Source organism: Ailuropoda melanoleuca, chromosome 6, assembly GCF_002007445.2.
Source record: "Ailuropoda melanoleuca isolate Jingjing chromosome 6, ASM200744v2, whole genome shotgun sequence".
NCBI lineage: Eukaryota > Metazoa > Chordata > Mammalia > Carnivora > Ursidae > Ailuropoda > Ailuropoda melanoleuca.
This window is the reverse complement of record NC_048223.1, coordinates 113039482-113062369: the sequence shown is the minus strand read 5'-3', so window position 1 is coordinate 113062369 and position 22888 is coordinate 113039482. Positions and strand designations below refer to the sequence as shown.

The following is a 22888-nucleotide window of genomic DNA, read 5'->3' as shown; positions in this document are numbered from 1 at the left end:
AATGGAAGAATGGAGAAGGAAAGAGAAGAGCTTCCTAATTCTAAGAGCGGCACGGCCTGGAACTGGGTGACAAATCGGAGCCCTGTCCTTGGAAAGCTTTATGAAAGGCCTGTCCAGACTAGCCCAGGCCTGGCAGGACACAGAGAGGACCACTGGGCACCAGGGACAGCCGTGCAAGGTACAAAAGTGAGCTCCAGCCGTGGCCGGTCCACTGTGGTTAACGCCTCCCAACACATGTCTCCATCCAGGTCCAGGGGCGTGCCAGCCACTGCCTGCTTCTTCCGCCGCTTGTCGTCCTCGTCTCAGCAGGGCTAAAATAGGAGCTTCTAGTATCTTCTAGTGTCTTCTAGGCTAAGGTTGGTCAGTGGGAAAGACAAGGCAGAGAGAAAGATATTGTCTCGGAGTCTTACTGATTTACAACGTAATCTCCTTGGGGGTCAAGAGCATTGAGGTCTAATCTGTTTTGTCCTCTCTTTAATGTAGTTTAATCTTTTTCTAGGTTATTTCAATTCTGGTTCTTCCTTTACCTTTCAGAATTCTAAATCTTCTGGAAAACAAACAAAAGGGCCGAGGCTGAAACTCTGAGTTGATGAATCCCAGGCTTAGGAAGCAGAAGACGGGATATGGAGCGCTGGACCGGTCCCTTGGGGCCAGAAGCTTGGCTTAGCGTGAGCCAACAACAGAAAAACCTTTCTCCGGTAAGTAAGAAACGGGGACTCTAATCCCACCATCCCTTCCTTCTCGGATGTTCTACCATGACCTGGTGGTAGATCAACATGGAAGAATTTCATTCCTTGCGAGGGCAGCTGGGTGGGAGAGAAGTCTGCCCCGGGGCCAGAAGGCGGGCCAGAGACAAGAGTGCACAGTTCAGGAGGCCAGTCCTCACTGTTGAACAAAGAGCTCAAGGTCAGGGTGAGAGGTGGTGATGGTGACAGAGGACAGAGGTTGTCAGGGTTGCGGTCACCAGCCCAAGTATTGCCCCATCCATCCCCGCCCTGTGGTTCCTGCTTCAGACAAACTAGGTGATGAAATGAACAGCTGGGCAAAGCCGCTTAGTCCTTTTTGGAAAAACAAACAAACAACTGTGATAAAATACACATAACACAGTACTTTTTAACTTTAACCATTCGGTGGCATTAGCCACATTCCCATTGTTGTGTCACTGTCCCCATTACCTTCACCCAAAACTTTCTCATCATCCCCAACAGAAAGTCTGTGGTCATTACACAACAACTCTTTCCTCCCTGCCCCCAGCCAAGGTGCGCTCTCTTTTCTGTCTCTAAATTTGCCTATTCTTGGTACTTCATATGTGTGGAATCACCATATCTGTCCTTCTGTGACTGGATTTATTTCATGAGGCACAACGTTCTCAAGGTTTATCTGTGTTGGTAGCGTATATTGAAATTTCATTCCTTCGAAGGCTGAGTCAGATTCATTGTACATCCATTTTGTTCATCCCTTCATGTGTTGAGGGCCACTTGGGTTGTTTATGTCCTTGGCTATCGTGAGTAAGCTGCTGGGAACACTGGCGTCCAGAAAGCTTCCAGGCCCTGCTTGCCATCCTTTTGGGTTAAACCTAGGAGTGCAATTTTCTGGGTCCTAGGATAGTTCTATGTTTAACTTTCTGAGAAACCACCATCCTTGTTTCCCACAATGGCTGCGCCATTTTACATTCCCACCAGCCACGCGTGAGGGCTCCCATTTCTCCGCATCCTCACCGACCCTGGCTACCTCCCATTTTAAGAAGTTCTAGCCATCCTAGTAGGTGGCAGAGTGGAGCCACTCGGTCCTTTTTTAGTCACAAGGAGTCTTGCCTTTCCTGCGTTAGCACAGAAGCTACACGATGGTGTCTCAGGATTGTCAGGTTCACTGTGGCTTTGCTTTCATCTGAAGCTCGGGGCAGGGAGGCAGGGAGGCAAGGCTCTAAGGGGGAAACATGGAGGCCACAGCAGACAGCACTGGCCGGTGGCCTGTGTGGGTGGTTTCCTTTCGGGAGCCTGGGCGACGCAGGTCCATAGCAAGCAACAGGGGTGAATTGAGGAGAGAGGAGTGGGTCTAGAGCCTTCACGTACGGAGGAGGAAGCTAAGGCCCGGGGGCTGTGTGCGTGTGTAGTAGTCCTGCGAGGCCTGAGCTGACTGGGGGGGCGGGGGGAACTTGAGACCAGACCTCCCTGCGCGGAAGTCAGTCCCCTGTGCCTGGCTGAGAGACACTCTCTCTAGCTTCTCTGCTTTCCGGCTCAGAGCTTTAGGGCCCACTCAGACGCCCGCCCCAGTAAGTGGGGGCTGGACCACAGCTTCCTGGGACAAGCAGAGAGGGGGTGGGGCGGAGGGAAGAGCTCCGCGGCCTTGTCCTTCCTTGCTGGAGAGCTGGATGAGAATTTAGATTCCTGGGCCCTACCAGCAGAGGCTGGGCATCCATGGGTCCTGGAGCGGGCCCAGGACGTGAACTTTCAGCCAGTTCCCAGCTGACTTTACCCTCAGCCTCGCTTTGATGGTACCTGCCTTAGGCGTGAAGCTCCTGGCCAAGGAGACTGTGGGCTGATCTTTGCTGCTGCACAAGGCGTTGGATCTCCCCATGCCTCAGTTTCCCCCATTGTAAAAGTAAAAATGTCCTTGCCCTGATGTTTTATTCGAGGAGATGCGGCTGCTCGTGGGGAGTGTAGCATTTGCAAAGGATTGGGGAGGAGTGAAGGTTAGGGCGTAAGGTCAATCCAGGATGGTGAGATTAGACACAAACACTCCTTTCTGGATATGATAAGGCAGTTGGAAGGCCCTTGGAAAGGCAAATAAACAAATAAAACGAAAGAGTAGGATGGGTCTGAGGCCTGCCACGTGGGTGTAATCCCCCACATTAACCTTGGCCAGTTGGCCTCAGCAAACAGCCCAGGGGCTCAGAAAAGTAACTTCCCACTGATGGGGACCCAGTCCAGCCCTGAGGCTGTGCTTTCGTTAAGGTGGAACCGGGGATCCCCAAGCTGATTCGGGTGGCGCTTGGCCAAGGCGTGACATCAAACACAGCATGAGGCGTTCACTCCCTTCCCGATTTTACTGTCAACCCTTCCAAACCCATCACAAAGAAAAGCTCGGAGGAGCTGGCAAGTCTCTATCCTCTCCCTCTCTTGCTAGTCTCGCCTTCCCACAAGGAGAAAGCAGGCTTCAAGCTGTAAGCATCTGCGTGACAAGTGTAGCCAGTTAGAATTCGATGACACCATTTTCTGTGATTNCCCTTCCAAACCCATCACAAAGAAAAGCTCGGAGGAGCTGGCAAGTCTCTATCCTCTCCCTCTCTTGCTAGTTTCGCCTTCCCACAAGGAGAAAGCAGGCTTCAAGCTGTAAGCATCTGCGTGACAAGTGTAGCCAGTTAGAACTCGATGACACCATTTTCTGTGATTTTTTTTTTTCCATTTATAGTAGGGACAGTTTCCTTTAAAAATAAATCTATCGAGATAGAGAAAAGATAAATATGTTTAAGGAACATATTGAGAAACTGGCTTGGTTTTAGCAAGATTTCATTCATGAGTAAGGTTTGAAAACACTGAACTGATTGGTTAGCTATCTGGCAAGCCTCGATGGTTCTGGCGTGAGAAAGAAAAACTTTAGGGACTGTGGAAGTTGCTTCCGTGTAGGAGTAACTTTGTCTCCTCCCTGAAGCTGGAGTCTGAGATGTTGCCTCTTCTGACACCTTCCATGCCACATTGAACCTTCTCCTTTGTTCTTGGGTAGCACCTGGCATTGCCAACCTCCAGCACAGTGGTCATGAGCTTGGAGCTGGGATTGGGCAGACCCGGGTTTGAATCCCGACTCTGTGACCCCACCCCTCCCTGGTCTGCAGCAGATTATTGAACTTTTCTATAGCTTAGTTTCTTATTTGTCAAATGAGGATGACATGTCCCTAACTCGTGGGGCTGTTGGGAAACTCGAATGAGATCATAAATTTTAGGCACACAGTACATATGGTAGAGACTTAAACTTAATAAATGGTTGCCACTATGATTATGATTATTAGCCACTGTTATCAATGAGTTGGAGCTCCTTTCTTTCTTTCCTTCCTTCTTTTTTCTCTTTCTTCCTTTTTTCTTTCTTCTTTTTCTTCTCTTTTCTTTTCTTTTCTCTTTTCTTTTCTTTTCTTTTCTTTTCTTTTCTTTTCTTTTCTTTTCTAGTGTGGGAGTGATTGAGGAGGGCTCACTAAGCATAAACTCTTCCTGGCATTTGTTTGTAGGGTCAGAGGCACGTCACATCTACCCCCACCTCTTCATTTTTCCTGGGATCCTTGCCAGGTCCTAAGCCAGAAAACCTTGTTATATTAATTATGAAGAAAAGCATGTTTTATTTAAAATCCCGGCTGCCGAATATTCCGCTGTGCTGTTTCTCTGTGACAGCAGCATCGTTTTTGCATTTAGGAAACCCTAATGAATTTAAAATATAAATATATCTTTGCCTATATACACATGCGATTTCCCGCGACCTGATTTCCCTAAATACCAGTGCACACCGCCGAAGCTAATGAGTTGGAATTGTGCTTTGGATCAGTTAAGAAAAAAAAATGTATGAGAAGTCACAGTGAAATTCAGTCCCTTTCTTTTCTGGAAGATGCTGTGTGGTTTCCAGCAAGAGGGAGGGATGTCCCTCCTGGGTGTGAAAGAGATTTGGACATTCTGGAACATTGAGGCTTAGAAAGGGGTGGCTTGTATCTTCCCATAAAAGGCCTGGTTTAGTCCTCGTTGGGGGGGGACATGAGATTTGGATGCTCAAATTAATCAGACATTGAATCCAGTTACTCGGCCATCCAAAATTGGCTCCAATCCTTCAGCATCCACACAGTTCCTCGTCATAACAGAGAAGCCGGGCTCTCTCTTGTTTCTCTCTCTCTCCCCAAGCTAGGACCCGGCAGATAATGTACATCTGTCAAGCAAAAGGGAGTCAACAGTAGAAAGTGGTAGGGCCTGTGGACTGGGGGGCTTGAGTTCCTTCTAGAAATGAGGGCAATAGCCCCTCAGCCGGTTGGTGCCAAGTAGGAATGTGAGCCCCACATTACTAGAATGTCTAGTTTTCAAGAGAAGCCGGGAATTTTTATTTCCATGTGAAATGTTCTGATTTGCAAATGTTGCCAGGCAATTGAAAGGAAATTAAAATTCTCTTAGGCTGACCTTCTACCCACCAAATAGAACTCGGACTGTGAGTGGAATATACCCCAAGCTGCCAATTTTCAGACTCTGGCCTATTCAAAAATTTCTGCTCCCCTGGGAGGATGCTAGAGTTCTAGAGTTCTTAGGTCTAAACTCTAGGATTTAAAAAGTCCAGAAGTAGGAGCAAATGCATTGGAGAGAGGAGGAGCCATTGTCTTCTGTCCTCTCTGGTGACGGGCCGAGCTAAGTAGGGCAGGCCTGAACAAACCTTGTCCTCTGGCTCCTGTCCCTGGAAGAGGTCAAATTCCATTATGGCTGAGCCCAGCAGGACCCCCTATTCACCCAAGGCCCACAGCAAGAAGAGATTTCTGAGCCCTGGTTGGCAGTGCCCTTCCTTCACACAGTTCCTGTCATGGGGAAGGAGTCGGGCAGACATGGGCCTCAATCCTGGCTGGGAAGTTAGTTTAACAACTCTAGGTCTGTTTCTCACCCACAAAATGGGGACAACCATACAAGGCTGTGCTGGGGACAGGTGTTCATTAAGGAAAACCAAATCTAGCCCCAGCCAGAAAGGCCCCATGGATGAATTGCTGGTGTTAAGGGCAATCATATTTGACCTATAACTCTTTGGATCACAGATAGCTGAATAAAAATCTAAGTTAGGTATGAGCTCAGAGGGAAGGCATTATAAGGTTTGCTGCATGACCTAAATTCATGGGAGAGTGTCCATACATCCTTCCAAAGGATAGTGATCACAGACCCCGTGACTGCTTTTCTCCAAAGTTCCGGAGGCACATGGAGCCCGTTATACCCCAACCAGCAAACAAACCCCTGGTCTAAGAGCTTCCTGTTTCTGCACAAAGGACCATGCCCTTGAAGTTCTGTGGGCAGAAGAAATCTCATCTTTACCCAGGGTCCAGGCAAAAGACCTGGTCCAGAGAGTGGACAGCAGCCCATAGTCTAGAGCTCGGCTCTGCCACTTCCTAGGGGTATGACTTGAGGCCAAGCTGTCCATCTTCTCACCTGTGAAATGGGAGCCCTCGCAGTACCTCCTTCTCATGGTCTTTCCCGAGATGAACTGATCCACCGAAAACACAGCCTGGCTCGCAGGACTTCTCATTAAAGGACAGCAGTTGCTTATTATTTTTAGCTATGTGGGGTGGGAGAGGCTGCCCAGCCCATCTGGCGGTGTGGCTTCTTCCCCCTGATGATGCCCCTGAACTCTCCAAAGCATCTGAGCAAGTTGGCCGCTTTCCCCTGGATGTCTGTGGCCTGGCCTGTGGAATGCAAGCCTCCTTCCCGACCACCTGTCTGGCACACATCTGGGGTAAGAAAACATTCCAAAGCCCTGAATCCTCTCTCTGGAACCGACTAAGCTCATTGCCTGAAGGCTATCTCTCATATTTTCTCTTTTATCCATTATTGACTTATAATTTCATTGCTAACCCTAAAAATTCATTGGGGCTTGCAAAAAAGGGATTTTTTGGGACCATTATCGTTTTGTGAACTTCAAACAGACTGTATCAACTCTCTCCTTGACTGCAAACTTTAGGCTCTAATTCTTTCCGACCGGTACTTTCTCTGGGCCCCTTGTGGGCCTCTGATAATTTCCATCTCTTCCTCTAGACCTGTGCTATTTCTGCTGGGTCTCTGCCCCAGACGTCCCCAAACAATCAAATGAGGTAGGTGCTTGAAAACGTGTAATTGCAACCCCAGCACACATATACAAGTCATCATCGGAAAAGAAAACTCTCTCAGAGGTGAGACACTTGACAGGTTAATATGGGGCTAAGGACAGTTTACTGAAAGGGAAGGAGAGGCTCTTGTTTTTAAAGTATCTAATCAGAAAACCTGAAACCGAATCTGCTTTCTACAGGAAAATCTCTATGAGTAAAACAGGAAATAAAAGGCAAAGGTATTTCGTAAGATAAAGAGGGTATGACTGTTAATTCAGTTCCCATCCCTTGCCCCTTCTCTACCCACTCCCTACCCCCCCCCACAAAGGGGTACATTCTCTGATTTTTATAGAGAAGTCGTGTTCGTTCTAGAACTTTTAAGGGAAAAGAACTAACATTTATTGAAGGCCAATGCATCGCCTCATTCAATCAGCCGTGGCCCTCCCCAGATCTGTGAGAGATTATCACTTGGTTTGCAGTAGGGGAAACTGAGGCTCTGAGAGATTATGTCGCTTGCCCAATATTCCACAGCTAGAAGGTGGCAAAGCTGTGACTCAAGGCACTGGCTGCCAAACCCACACTCATGCCTCAACCACATCTGGTAGGGCACTCCAGGAGGCTCTGTTTCTGTTGATGGCCCCTCTCCTGGGCCCACAGAGATCCAGCGAATACTCCGGGACCACAACGGCACAGGGCAGGAGCCAACATCTCTACCCCTGTTCCCAAATACCTAGCATCCCCATGCAAGACCCTCGGATGGCACTGCCTTTCCCTACTCATCACCACCTCCCTTCGGCCCCTGTTTCCCCTCCCTGACCCATCTGCTAGGGTCCTGTGAAAAGGGAGAAACAGTATTACCCACAAAGCTTTCTCCAAAAGGAATCCATCTAAGTAAACCTGTTGCCAGGATCATATGCAACCAGCAGGATTCTCCTGCAGAGCCAGATCACAGGGCATCTTACCCTAGTATGGCCTGAAACGGCTAGAAAACCGTGTAGGTCTATCAACGGGTCCCAGGAGAGTCAGTAGCTTTCAAAGGCTTTTCAAAGGGTTTTCTAAGATCCATGCCAGATCACCGCCCACTGTCTTAGCAGATTTTCTTGCCCCAGTCCCTTTAGCTGGAAGGTGCTCATGGAGACTCTGCTCCAAGAGGGCTCAAGTCAGTTGCATGGCCTAATGGAAAGGGCCGCTCAAGAGCAGCCAACATTGCAGGTGTGCGCTGACCCTTACGATCGGGCCGTAGCCCACATGGCCCACATGGCCACACCAGCCCTTCACAACTGAAGCTTCTAGTCACTCCTGGCCCAGCTGCTTTGCTCCTCCTCATTACCTCAGTCTCTCAACTACAGACATTTGAAAAGGACACTTACCCCGATGGCTGTCTTTCCCGCCAGAACCATTAACAGCAGAATACGGAGATCAGACATTCTGGCGAGGGTCTCTGCTGTTCAAGAACCCTTGTGTTGCCCAACGCACAATTTCTTTTGTTGTCTATGCCCTCAGGGTGGGAAAATGTCAGTCTCCAAGGATTCAGGAACAAATGAAGAGGATGCCAATTATTAACTAGGCATCAAATACTGTTTAATGTTTAATGTTTTGCAAACCAACTATCTTGATTAAACAAATGGTAACTTTGGAGCTAGGCTGAGTCATGGGGTGGTTTCTTCTCTGGGGAGAAAGTCTCCAAAGAAAGTGGCAGAGTTCAAGAGCCCCGGCCCCTGGGTGCACGCGGGGGGCTGTTGAGGGTTCAGTGCAGAAGGTGCGAGAGTTAACCACCATCCCAGTCGCAGGATGAAAGCCCCGGTTTGGGGAAGGCTTCTGCCATGGGCCTTGGCCATTGCTGATTCAGACAGAATGTTAACAGAGTTCTGATTCATCAAATCTGAAACAGAATTAAGGCATGGATGGGCTCCTAATAACATCACACTTTCTATTCATGAAAGATAAAGGATGCAAAACTGCTATTGACAAACATTGATTCTGGGCCCTTTGAAGCATTGCCCGTGGTTGCTTGTTGGCTTCAAAAGTTTTCTTTTAAATCTCATTACATAAGGTTTTTATTTTTAATTTTTTTTCCCTTTCATTGGAGTCTTTCTTTGATCAAGAGGGTGAAGAAACCACGACGCTCATATTTGGGGCCTATCGTTCCCTCTGTTCCTTATTTAGCGACACTGGTTACAGGGACGGCTATATAAAGCAGTGTTACCTATGAAGCGTGGGTTCTCCGGAACACGATTGATTTCTTTAATAGGCATCATCTTGAGCTCTCATAATCACCTGATTGCCCACAGTAATCTATGTAAGGGCTCCAGGAATCCTCCCGCCCGGGTCCTGAATCCAAGTTCTAAAACCTTGCTGCCAACCCAGGCAGGGGCTCACCTGGACCTCCCGCTTGCCCATCTGCCCTAACCTGTTTGGCACATGGGCTCGGACAGCTCAGTGGCTGCTTTCAGCTCTGGAAGCCAGGCTGCTGGCCATGGAGGGCCCCACAGGAACCAGCCCAGGAGAAGGCCAAACTCAATGCCTCGGCCAACAGATGTTTGCAGGACAAACCGAGCCATGCCATTTTACCTCCTAAATAACTCCAAAATCTGTCTTCTTTTCTCTACTTATTTTGCCTGTCTCCACCTATTTTAGGCAGCCATCAACTCACTCTTGGTCAACATCCACCTGACCTCTATGACGCATGTATGCACTAGTCCCTTTTTCTGGAAAGTTCTCTGGACTCACCCTATTCTTCCCCTAATCTTTACTCCCACCCTAACTCTGTTCTTAAGTCCAACCCTAATCCCTTTTTAGCAAGTTTACTTAGTTAACTCCCCTAGTTAATGCATAATACATCTTTCTGGTTTCGGCACAGACATGACTTCCTCAGGAGCCCTGCCTGTGGTTTTCCTTCCTAGCCCTGACCGAGGTCAGCCTCCCATGCTTGCATTGCTGTTTCATTCATCCCTGCTCCCCACTGTCCCCACCAGACTCAAAGCTCCTGAGGACGGACATTCTATTTTGCTTGCCATTGAATTCCTAGCATAGACGTCGGGCACTTGCCTGGCCCATGGGAGGTGTTCAATAAATATATCTTAAATGAAAAAGCACTTTATTAAACTGACAGTTGGGTACCTTATAACCAGGACAGCTAAAACAGCAGAGCCAACTTCATGTGAAAAACTAAAGTATTTGTGAAATTTTAAACACACTACAACTTGTGCATGAAGACTCCATTAATACCCATCGAACAGGCACCAGGGATCTGCTGTGAGCCAGGCGCTGGCGACGCAGGGACAGAGCCGGCAGACACAAACTTTGCTCTTAAGGACCACCCGCTCCGTCTGGAGGCAGGTAGACAATGAAAAAGCGAGCGAGTGCATTTTAGTTAGTGACAGGTGTGAAAAAGAAGGAAACAAGGTCACGGACCAGAAATCCTTGTGGGTGGGAGGTTTCCATAGACGGGGAGGCAGTGAAGGTGGTGATGTGGGCAGAGCAGGTCACCCGCATGGGGCTGGGGACCCCGCTGGTGGTTATCCGACCGCAGAGCGAGGGCCCAAGAGGCAGAGCAGCAGGGAGTTTGCTGTTTTCCAAACTCGATCTGGGGGACTTCACAGCCCCCTACGGTCAGCAGGAAGTGGAAAGCGAAGTTTTCAGCGAAGTCGAATCGCTGCATCACTCGTGTGACTGGGGCATCTCTTTCCCCCTCCACAGCTTTGCGTGAATTTGAAACCGTCCGACTTTGTGGACAGAGTCTCAGAAAACAGACCAGCGGCTTTTCTTCCTGTGTCGACTGGAAGTGACCTCTGGGCGCGTGCTGTCCGTTTTTTTAATCCGGATTAATTCCCCTCACATGTGATCTTCCCTTTATCTCAAGCAAAAAACAGTTCTGCTCTCTGTGTAGTAACTGCAGGCCTCCCACATCCTCTGATTTCCCTACAGTCTTGTTATCACAACAATGTGAAACTGAATAAACGTCTGCGCCTGGCCCGAAAGGAGAGTGTTCGCTAAAAGATGTGTAGCCCTTTTAATTTAGGAAGACAAAAGGGTGAGCTTTTCGTGCAGTCTGTCTTTATCTGGGGAGATGGAGCACCCTACCTGCGATCTCTGTTCTTCTGAATTCAAACGCAGAACCCTTCGCCCTCATTCTGGCGTGGGTGTCAGCTGCGATCAAGTCGGTCTGTTCTGTCCGAGTTGTGGGCGACGTTTGCTCACGAAGTGGGTCACATCCCGCTGGCGAGAGCCCCTATCCTGCCTTGGGTGGGCTTGGGACTCTGGGTGTCTATGGACTGACTCTTCCTCCTGATGCCCTGGCTGGATACCCACTCTTCCATGTACTGGGTTAGGGGTTGTTTTTACACACCACCCACTGGTGGGGCCAGAACCAACCTGGTTCAAGTTTACTCGCGTTGAAGTCACAACCGTCCTCCTGCTGGGCCTTCAGCACAGGGAGCAGACAGAGGCGTGCCCATGAACAGCAGCTGGGAGCCAAACCAGACCTGGGAGAGTCCCCCCTCTGCCACAGCCCCACTATGGGACACTGTGGGTGTCATTTATTCTCTCTGGGCCTCCGTTTTCTCATCCGTAAAGTAGGGATAATATTGTTCCCGCTCCGTGCCGTTGCTGAGGGGCGCGCCTGAGAGCCTGGAGGTGTCTTCGTGCGGCGGCTGGCATAGGCGAGGCTTGCAGAACATGTTGCCTTTGACATCAGTCAAGTCTTTTTATGGGATGGTACTAGCTGAGCCCCCAGACCCTCAGAGATGAAAGGGCCCTGGGTTCAGTAAGTCTAGCCTCCAACCCAGGGAAGGAAGGAGCCCCTTCGTGGGGAGAAACCCTTATCTCATTTGTTCTCTCTAGGACAGGGGTCTGCAAACCTTTCCTGAAAGGGCTAGATAATAAAAATCTTAGATTTTTCCTGCCGTCCATTTCTCAGTAACTCCTCAATCCTGGGACTGTGACTCAGAAGTAGCTGCCGAGAGTCCTTACACCCGTGAGCGTGGCTGGGTCCCGGTGACACAGTATCTACGAACAGAGAGCCATGGCGGGCGCCTGGGGGGCTCAGTCGGTTAAGCATCTGGCTCTTGGTGTCGGCTCCGGTCATGATCTCAGGGTCCTGAGACTGAGCCCCGCATTGAGCTCTGCTCCCAGTACAGAGTCTGCTTCAGATTCTCTCTCCCTCTCCCTCTGCCCCTCCCTCCACTCATGCTCTCCCTCTCTCTCTAAAAAAGTTAATTAAAAAAAAAAAAAAGGCCATGGCTTGTGACGCACGGACCCAGGAGAAAGTGATGGGATGTAGCCGGAGTGTTGCACAACTTGCAGGGGTCCCTGTGGAGACACACCGGAAACCAGGGGTGGAGCCTGGACCAATGTGACATCATTGCCCTCCGAGGGTTCCCCCAGAAGTTAAGCCCCCTGCTCCAGAATCATCAGAACTTTGTGGGCTGTGGGGACTCAATGGGTGCTCGTTCATCGCACAAGTATTTATTGGCCACCTACAACATGCCAGGTGCCAGCCTCATGAAGTGACATTCTCATAATGACCCTCACTCAGAGTCACACGGCTGGACTTCCTCTAAATTCTTTTTTCTTAAGATTTTATTTATTTATTTATTTATTTATTTATTTATTTATTTATAGAATGTGTGCAAGCAGGGGAGGGGCAGAGAGAGAGAGGGAGAGAATCTCAAGCAGACTCCACACTGAGGACAGAGCCTGACGCAGGGTTTGATCCCAGGACCCAGAGATCGTGACAGGAGCTGAAACCAAGAGTCAGACGCTCAACTGACTGAGCCACCCAGAAGCCCCTTCCTTTACATTCTTAAAGTCATTCCTAATCAGAGAAGAGAAGACATCCTGCAGGGAAGTGCCACTGTTCCTTCCCATTGTTCCAAAGGCCCCTGCCTGATCCATTAACTTCCAGGGGCACCCTCCTCTGGGGGGAAGGGAGATGGGGAGATGCCCCATTAACTTGTCATGGGAGGGTAACCTTTTCCCATGCTGTCTCAAAGCTCTCCAGGATGTTTGTATCCATGGTAAACTCATTGGTACTGCCCACCCTCTTTTCTTACCTGGAAGATACTAGATGTCTACCACCTTGCAGTGTTTGTAAAAGAAAACCAACATTTTAGGGCAGCTTCTGTGTTCCAGGGGCCTTTATAACCCTAAGCTCGTATAGTCTCTATAACTACCCCACAAGGTGATCTGACCCATTTTACAGTTAAAGAAACCTATGCTCAGAGAGGTTCAATAAATTGCCCCAGGTCACCCAGCTTGAGACGGAGTCAGGTTGGAAGCCCCTCCCACTCTACTGCATGGACTCCAGGGTCTTGGGGTGGTAGTTTTGCCGTTTACTCCAAGCCACCCAAGAACTTGTTGAAGAAAACACCATATCTGAAAGCAAAGATTATCCATTGCCTGGCCAATTTCCACATTTTCTCCATCTTGGCAACTACATATTCTTAGGGGTGGCCATGTACCCAGTGGGTAGTGGAGAAACCCTGTCCTCCTCCAGCAGCAGCCACTAGTATTTTAGGCTGGTTTCCTGGGAAACAGATGGAGATGTTGAGATTTGTGGGCAGGAAGCTTACAGGGGAATTCTCTTAGGACCAACGCCCATAGGGGAATGAGGGGAGCAGGACAGGTAGAAGTTGGGCTGCCATGTAGTCACAACAGAGGCCCATCCCCTGGAAAGTTCTAGAGCTGGACTGGCCCTCAGTGTTGTCCTGCCATGAGCCATGGGGTAGGATTTTGTACTGGGATCACCCTGTCAAAAAGGAGTTATAATACCTTTTATTTTATTTATTTTTTCCAGTTATCTAATCTTTATTCTGACCCTTTATTTTATTTTTTTTAGTCTGTTCAGTTAGCTAGTATATAGTACATCATTAGTTTTTGACGTAGCGTTCAATGATTCGTTAGTTGCGTATAACACCCAGTGTCACGGGACATGGGCTATCCCCATGGAAGGAACATGAGTTTGGTCAAGGCATCCCTGGGTAAGGGTAATTCTCCAAGAGGAACTCAACTGAGAGCCTTCAGGAGCCAACACCAGGCAGCTGAGAGAAAGTGGGCCTCATTTGTGAAGAGGGATTGGTGGAACTCTACAACATCCACTCCAACTGTTGACTGGAAATTTCCTTCACATTGCTTAGTTGGCAAATCCAAAGTCAGGAAACCTGAATGGCTCAGTCAAGTTGTGGATGAGAATCCCCCGTCTATCCTTGGTCTAGTTCGAGATGGTTGGAGCCACAAACATGGCCAGGCTGATCCAGGTCCATGGAGCAATTGCAGATGTTTAATTGGGGCAATCAGTATCAAACAGAAAACCAGACTGCTATTATGGAAATCATAAATGTTACACAGTTAATAAGCCAAGCTACAAATTTATAGCTAAGCTCCCTGTTGGCCAAAGATAAAGGAAAACCCTGATCGTCTGGCATGATTTTCATTATACTAAATCAGTTTTCCAGGAAAAATAAAGGGTGTTTTTTTTTCCCCCTCTTTGGTCAATTCCAGGTCAGTTTTGATTAAAAAAAAGAAACAAAACCCTTAAGATCTGATGAGCACAGGTTGGAGTTGGGTAAACAGCATATGGGGAATTCCACTGACATGCTGGCAATCTCTAGCCAAAATGAACCCTGGTCTTTGGTCATTGGTGGTTGTGGCTCCTGTGATCTACGAGGTTTGGAAAGATACAAGAACCATCCATGCAGCACAACCATGTGACTTCCAAGTACAGCACAGCCCGATATGAATTAAACACCTCAGGATCTTCACACAACAATTGATCTGCCCATTTGTAGTTCTTTCCTTTCTTTAATCTTTCAGCAGGACTTCAATCTTCCCTCTCATATTTTAAATTTCCTCTGTTCGGTGGTTGTCTATGGCAGGGAGTGTATTTTTTTCCCCCGATCTCTCCCATCCCATCAATCAGTTCTGCAAAAACACAAGTCCACCCCCTTGGATCTTCAGACTCACAAAGGGCTATCACCTGGGCTGTGTGATGCTCCTTGTTCTAAGTGCACCTTTGATTTATTAAACATTTTTGAATAAAATTCTGCATACGTTTTGCATGTTGGGAAGCCCTCCACTCCCCACTTCAGTGTAATAGAAAACCTGAAAAAGAGGTGGGACTTGGAGATTTGGGTGTCCCTTTTTGTCTAGACTTGTCGGCTTTCTGAGCAGAATGTGCTGCTTTCAAAAGCGTTTTCCCTTTTGGGGGTGACAGACCTTGGAACACCCCCCCAAAATATGTAGCAGATGCAGCCTGACATTGACATCTTTTCTAAGCACGTTTGCTCGCTGGCTCTGTATTGTGGTGGCAAGAGCCTGGGTTGGCATTAGAGCCAGTGGCCAAGCCACACACTTGTGGTGTGATCTTGAGCAAATTTCTTAATCTCTCTGAGCCTGTCTTAAATAATTTCTGTGCGAATTAAATGTGATGATATATGTGAAGGAGTTAGAAGTGGAAACAACACACACACAGACATGCAGGTGTGTGATCTGCCCCCCTGAATCACGCATTCTTTCACTGAGTTTGGAAGAACTCACTCAGTGTGGGGGGTACTATGGCATTCTAATATGCATGGAGATTTCCATCTCTGTCAAGGGAAATCTAAATAGGAAATCTACAAACAGCTGTAAAACCAGGTCCTTGCTGAGGCCAACTCTGAGCCACGCAGGACACAGAGAAATTGGAGGAAGGCATATTGGAAGAACGGGAGGTGCAATGTGGGTCCCTTTGTTCATTGTGGAATAATTCAGCTAACACTCATACCTACCCACTCACTCCAACCTCACACCATTCGTAAAATCAGTTGCCATGTTGGTAATTACTAACGATCACCAACATGTATTTCTTGTGTCTTTCTGAGGATAGAGATTGGAGGATGGATTACACACACAGTCTCTACTTTCAAGGCCCCCACCCCCCCATCTGGGGAGGCATAATTTCTCTATGACTCAGTTTCCTTATTTGGGACATGAGGGCAGTATTAGTATGCACCTCATGGGGTTGTTACGACAATTAAATGGGTTATGGTGTGTAAAATTCAAAATGCTTGAAACTGTTCCAGCTCGTAGGGAATGTTTTACAAACATTTGTTAAATGACCTACCCTCCAGAGTGCCTATGGTAGGGGCTTCAAATACTCCTATCTAAAGCTGCACCAAAGGCCCTGTTAATTAGCATACAGGATGTTAAAAAATAAATTTGGGGGGTGAAATGAGTGATATTCGAGATAGCAGGTTGACTGAAATGACGGAGCGGGCACCTTGGCCTGGTGTGCACAAAATAAAAAAATCTGGTGAAGCTGGCCGTCCAACCCTGCAGAGAAAAATTCTCAGTCTAGATTTCCTTTTGGTCTTGGCTCTGATTCCTGGTGCAACCAAAGGCCAGCTGACCTACCCTGGCAAAGTGACTGTTCCCTGCAGAGTGCTGTCAGAGTGCCTGCGAGAGCAGAGTTGAGACATACGAGGCCCCACACGTGGGTGATTTGATGCCTCCTTTTACGTGTGGCAGACTGCTTTTATCACAATGCCAGCAGCTAGCAGGTTGGGAGCCATGCAACTCCCATCCCCCTCTAATGAGCAGAGACTCTTCGTGCTTCCCCCAAAAGCCGGACAGCTGTGGAACGGATGGCTTGGGTCAGGTTAGCACAGCCCCTGCCACGTAGCGCAGACCTCAAATGTTAAGCCATTACCTCCCCGTGACATAGAGACTGGCCAAGTGTTAGATCACATGGAGCAGCCAACAGGAGTAGCAGACTTGGAGAAGAGGAAGCCAGGACCTTGTGGCCAGAAGCTGAGTGGGGGTCTCCCTCTCCATACATCCGAGTTTAGTTCTAACGCCCTCTTGTGACAACTTGGTGCCTCTGGGCAAATCGGCGACTTCCAGAAGCCTCAATAGTTTAACGAAAAGGTCGTGCATTCCACCAGTTTTGCCAGTGTGGTGAGGAAGGGCTGGAATGCTTCATGGTCACAATGACCTTCCGAATGCAAGAGTGGGTTCTCCGCTCGCCCTTGTTGATCTCCCTCTTTCCCGAACCGTAAAATACTGATGTGTGTGCTGTCACCGTGCCTTTCCCCAGCAGCCACTTGTGCAGTTGTGCTGTCTGGGCTTATCTGTTGGCCTGGAGACAGGTGATTTTGTCTCGAATCACCTCCTTTCCCCAGAGTTCCTTTTCTCCTGCGACCTCTAGCTCCCTGTAACCCCACCCCCAGCCCCAGCCCCAGGCAGGGGGTCCCTGTAAAGGATTCAGGTGATGTGCCCGTCTGTACATACGCTTTCCGAATCTTTCGCACGTCTGTCCTCTCAGCTCTGCCAGCACTGCCACGGTGTGGCTCGCGCCCTCAGCAACCCTACCCAGACTGTTGCAGTAGCCTCTGGCTTCTATGGAGGTGTGTCTGTCACCATAGGGGTAACTGAGATCCCAGGGACCGCAGAAGGGGGCAAAGGAAGGAGAAGAGGGATGAAGACAGGCTTAGACACCAAGCAGTGGTGCCCTCTGGGGATGACAGGTCCCCAAACCTCGTCTGAGCCTATTCAGAGGTTCCCCTTGACTTCGAGTACATACATAGCAGTGGCAGCAACAGCAAATAAACAAGGGGGGCATGGGTCGGTGGGCTCACGGGAATTGCTTCTTTCAGGAACAGGCACCCAGGGATTCCCTGTCAATACTCGTGTTCCCGCCAGTGGGGGCTCGGGCTGACCCCTCCTGCTGGCTCCCATGCGGACCTTTGCTGTGAGCCTGTCTTGTGGGTTGGTGTTCACACATAGGAATGGTGGAGCTGGGGAGTTCAGGGTTTGGACCCAGTGCCTCCGTTTTCTAGCTCAATGATCTGGGACTGGTCGGTTATCCAACCCACAGGGACCCAGGAGGCTGATTGAATTCGATAATATGCACGAAGGTCTTTGCCCAGTACCTGGCATGCAGTAAAGACTGAGCAGATGCGGCCGTTACTTCCCTGGGCTGCCGAAAAGCAGGGCTTCCCACCACCACAGAGAAATGCTCAGATTGCGAGGCAAGGTTAACGTACTTTACGTGACATCCTAGTGGTTCTTCCATGAGGTTGGCGTTCTTCATCGGAGTCCAACTCTTGCTTGCGTGTACCTAAGGAAATCACAATAAAACCGTTACACATCTGGATTCGTCTCTAGAAAAAAAATCACGTATTTTCCTAAAGCCAAGCACATTTTGTGATGTGGCCGACAGACCGCAGAGGTCTTCAGATCTCTTTCTAGATAGCATTTCTTCCAGTCTTTCTCATGAGACCAGTTCTCCCACATGTTCCTCACAGAGGTATCTTTCCAACATTCACACTGGAGATGCCACCCGCCGCCGAGAGGGACACACTTATATGGAAAGCTATCAGAAGTTTCCAAGATTTTGAGGAATCCTTGATTCACCAGTGATATTTGAATCCCCTAGTCAATTCCTCGCTTTACAGGCACGCACACAGTGCGAGCTGGAGCCGGCCCATACCAGTTCCCGAGAGCTGACCGTGACATCTCTTCTCAGGTTGACCTTTGGGAGCACCACACTGGTAGCTTGAAATCAGCCACACAGAAATCGGCAAATGCCGCAGATCCGGGCTCCCCCACCCTGGAGAGCCAGCTGTTAAGTGTTCACGAGCACACAAATGTACCCAACAGAAATGACAAACAGAGATCAAGTGACTTTCTCAGGGTTACACAGCTCAGTGGCTTAGAGGAGAAATGAGAAATGGTTGAGCAGGAATTCTTAGAAGCTGTAAGACTTGAATTGGGCTTTTAAGGGAATGTGAATAGAATAGAATAGAATAGAATAGAATAGAATAGAATAGAATAGAATAGAATAGAAATGGCCCCCAAATACCCATGCCCAAATTCCCTGGAACCTGGAACCTGGAAGCTATTCATATGGCAAAAGGGACTTTGCAAATGTGGGTAAGGGTATGGACGTTGAAATGGAAAGATCATCTTGGATTATCTGGGTGGGCCCAATTTCTTAAAGAAATAAGTCCCTAAAAAACTTTCCTGGCTGGGTCAAAGGGACAAGACAGAAGAAAAAAAAAAAAAAAGGAGAAATTCAAAGTGTGAGAGAGACCAGACTTCGAGGATGGGGGAGGAGGGCCATGTGCCAAGAATGGGGGTGCCCTCTAGCAGCTGAGGAATGGCTGGATGAGGTTAATCAGCCTGCCGTCCACCCAACTGCTAGTCAACAAACCAGCCAGAATGCGGAGCCAGGCAGTCGGGCTGTACAGAGCCCTTGCTCACCAAGGCAAGTGCCTTCCAGAACTGGGGGCTGGCTCAGGCCTCGCTGTAATCAACCCCCATGACCCTCCCGGCCCCGGGGACTGACAGCAGACCATGCTGGGCCTTCACGAGTAACACCTGTGCCTACAGCTCCAAGGAGCGGAGTGCGGCCTCGAAATGCTGCGGCAGTTCAAGTTTTGACAGACACCACTAACTGGAGAAAGGTTCTTCGGCTTTGATGGGAGGCAAGATCCCATCCACACAGTTCCGGGAGATGGCTTTGCTCTGAACAGATAACTCAATATAAAGGACAGGAAAAAAAACGGAGGGGTGGAAGGAGGGGAGAGGAAGAGAGAGGAGGCGGGGCGAGAAGAGAGAGTCAGGATTTCACAGAGCCCAGCCCCAATGAGACACTCTCTGATGACCAGGGGAAAGGCTTTGAAAGTGGAGGGGCTGGGCCTCAAACCCGGTCCCTGAAAGTGGGGGTGGATCCCGGCAGAAATTACATGGGAACCCCTGCTGTGGAGCCAGGGAGACCGGAAAAGAGTTCAGGTGATTAAAAAAAAAAAAAAGAAAGAAAAAAAGAATGTTAATAGAGGACTGAAATGCATTTGGCTGTAATTCCAGTCCTCAGGTCCTGAGTCTGCAATCCCGGGAAGAACGCTCTCACGCTGGTGCTTCTCTCGCCAGCCGGACCCCACTCACCCAGGGTGAGGACGCTCAGACCCCGGGCACCTTCTGCTGTCTGTGGTGCGAAGGTCTCCCTGTGAAATGTGACCAAGCAGGCACCCTGGTGTGAACGGCTTTTCTGTTAACCGCCTTCCTTTCTCCCAGACCCCTGAACCATTTGGTAGTCCTGGGTGATACCACCTGGAGAGACCCTTATCCCCAAGAAAAATGGGGCTCTAGTTAAGACAGAGGAATCCCCATGTTTTCAGCCGTTCTTCGGAAAGGACACCTTAAAGCACAAAAATGGGGTCATGTCTCTTTTCTGCTAAAAGCATTGAGTGCCTTTCTATATTGTGTTTCCACTGATATCGAACTCCTTACTTGGTCAACGAGGCCTGCAAAGTCCGGCCCTTGCCTCTGACAACCTCACCTTGGACCATTCTCCCCTTTGCCTGACAAGCTCCAGCTGAAGGGCCTCCTCTCAGTTCCTAAAGACACCCTGTTCCCCATTACAGCCACAGGGCCTTTGCACATTCACTTTCCTCTTCTCCATCCTTCTTTCAGGCCTTCCTGCCTTTGCAAGCCTAGCTCCTTGTCTTTGTGGTCTCAGCTTAAATGCCTAGTGGCATTTCTTTTCAGAGAAGAGAAGTTCTATTATTTTCTATCTTGACATCCTTTAAGGCACTTCTACACTGTGTAGTTACTTTATTTATTGAGTGTCCTTTCAAAGGCCACTTAAGCCCCTTTCCCAGAGTTCAGGGACCTTGTCTGTCTTGTACGTGCCTCTGTTCTCAGTGTCTAGGCACAGGGTGGCTGCTTGGTGACTATCTGTTGCATCTGTGAGAGGCTGACGAAGGACAGGAGGCAGGGACGCAGAGGTGGGAACTGCGGCAAGAAGAGTGAAAACTATGTCTGGGGGGGACTCTTCCTGAAGGTGACTATTCCTGGGGGGGACTGTTCCTAAGGGTGGCTATACCTGGGGGTCTCTTCCTTGGAGTGACTATATCTGGGGGTGGCTGTACCTGGGGGTGACTGTATTGGGGATGACTGAACCTGGGGACGACTTCCTGGGGGTGACTGTTCCCAGGGATGACCATTCCTGGGAATGACTATTCCTGGGGTGACTGTTCCTGGCGTAGCTAGGAACACAGAGTCAACAGCTAGGAGCTGGCTGGTGAAGAGGGAAGATGATGGAGCTGGGGGTCCTTGCGGGCAAGAAGCAGCCGCCTGTGCGGATCTCCCTTCCAGGATTTTCTGTTTCCAGCCCTTCTCTTGGCATCTGACCGTCCACTGGCAGATGTGTGTAGGTAAAAGCGGGGCGAACCTTGATGCCTTCGTTTTATCTGGGCCGGTTTCCAGGGCTGGGGACACCAGCTCCTCACGTTTCACTCTCCTGTTTGCTTCTCTCCGGGACAGCAGCGAGCCTGTGCGTGCTCGATTCCACCCGTCCGACCAGAGTTTTTCAGCTATGTGAGATTGTGTAGATGAAGATATGGTAAGAGAGAGGATGAAAGACAGGAAAGAGAGACATTCTGGTCGATACACACATACACACACACACACTCACACACACACACACGGGTGTATGTAAACAGTAGATATTTTAAAATAGCACAGATGAACGCATTATGTAGACAAAGGTGACCGACAGAGGAAGTCAGACTGTGCTTTAGTTCTATCAGGAAGAAGGAAGGATGAGAAGTGGGCGAGTGTTCCTGAGTGAGCCGAGTCCTCATCTCTCCAAGTAGAAGCGTGGGAGATAAAGTGCACCGTTGATAAGGCAAGAAGTGGTAGAAACAGCAGCAGATTTGGAGTGTGGGGGTGATCACCAGAAGAACCAAAAACAGAAGTGATGTGAAAAATTGAGAGGTGGCCTCTGGGCTTGACAGAAGAGGGTGGTTTTTCATTAGATGCCATTGGATGCTATTATTTTTTTAATCATGTGTACATAGGACTTTGATATAATTAAAATTTTTTTGGTGTATCATTTCAGTGGTTTTCATAAATATTTTAAAATAGTTTATATTTCCTAAAATATTCATACATTTAATTTTTTCCCCCCAAAAGGTAAAGACAGGTAAAAATGGCAGCAGGGTAAAGGGAAGAGGTCAAAAGGAATGTGCTGGGTGCCACGTAAAACCTGGGAAACAAGGTAAGACTGTGGGAGTTGCCATCATTGTACCTCTCCTCAGACTCCCTGGGCAGGTTGCACAGACTGTTGGCTCTTCTGGCAGGTTCCCCCCATCCTGCCCCCACCCTGTGCTCCTGGGAATATCTCAGAAAGGCATGCAAGCCCAACACCCTTCCTCACCACCTGATTGTGGGTGGAGAAAACCAGTTACAGAGAAGCCCAGGGACCCTGAGCCCAGTCAGTAAGCAGCACTTGGAAACCGACATGTCCCTGCGGTTCCCAAATCCCTTTGTGGGGGGGGAGGTGTCCGTCCTTGTGCTCACAGAGCCTGGAGGAGTGAGGATGGGGAGCTGGCATCACCCCCCCCCCTTTCTCCGCGTCCATGGTCCTGGACTGGTCTGAAATCAACCAGCGTTCTTCAAAGTTCCAGAAGTGGATGGGAACACGGCAGCTCTTCCTCCAGCCAGGAGCCTTCTCATGCCCTTCTGACGCTTACTCTCCTCCTCTTCTTTCTCAACTTGTAACAGAACTGGGCCCATCACTCTGCGGCCCTTGGAGCCCCTGCCCCCGCCAGCCCCCCCTGCAGGGTCTTACTTTGCTCTGGCTCGTCACATCCCTGCCCCTGCCGTGGAGCGGGCGGGGCCCCACCGCAGACGCTGAAGTGCAGTCTCCTTAGGTGGGATTATGAGCTCCTGTGACTGTTATTTTAAGTCACCGGCCCCTCCAAAGGAGCACTGTCTTCTTGGAAACTCTCAGCTCTCTTGGATGACCCACAAATTCTCATCAGGCCACATGAATCACGTCAGGACCCACCCATGTCCCGTTAGCCCCTCTGATGGCAACCTTCAGCCTTCAAGCATAGACTTGGAGGAGTCTTTTGGACCCAAAGCCTGCCTCTCCCGACAAGACCGAGGTCTTGGGCTTGGAAACCAAGTTTGCCACAAGAGAGGGGTTGGCTTTCTCGTGCGTGTATTCGGGTCCTTTGCAGGTGGACTGGAAGCAAGGCTGGCCTGTCCTGCTGCTCGGTCTTTGAAGAAGCCAACGCTTGTGCTTCTCATGGTGTGAAA

General features: G+C 49.3%; 1 protein-coding gene and 1 long non-coding RNA gene across 2 annotated transcripts in view; one reads left to right on the top strand and one right to left on the bottom strand.

The window, feature by feature from the left end:
- Positions 1-8310, bottom strand: part of HABP2 (hyaluronan binding protein 2) — a 32013-nt gene extending 23703 nt beyond the window's left edge. Inside the window, exon 1 of the mRNA XM_011231832.3 lies at positions 8173-8310. Coding sequence (XP_011230134.3) covers positions 8173-8229 — 57 coding nt within the window. The 5' untranslated portion in view covers positions 8230-8310. The remainder of the gene's footprint in view (positions 1-8172) is intronic.
- LOC117802756 lies at positions 370-10768 on the top strand. Its single transcript, XR_004626270.1, has 3 exons — positions 370-698; positions 6358-6453; positions 10502-10768. It is a non-coding gene; the product is annotated as an uncharacterized LOC117802756 (long non-coding RNA).
- The last annotated feature ends 12120 nt before the right edge of the window (positions 10769-22888 follow it).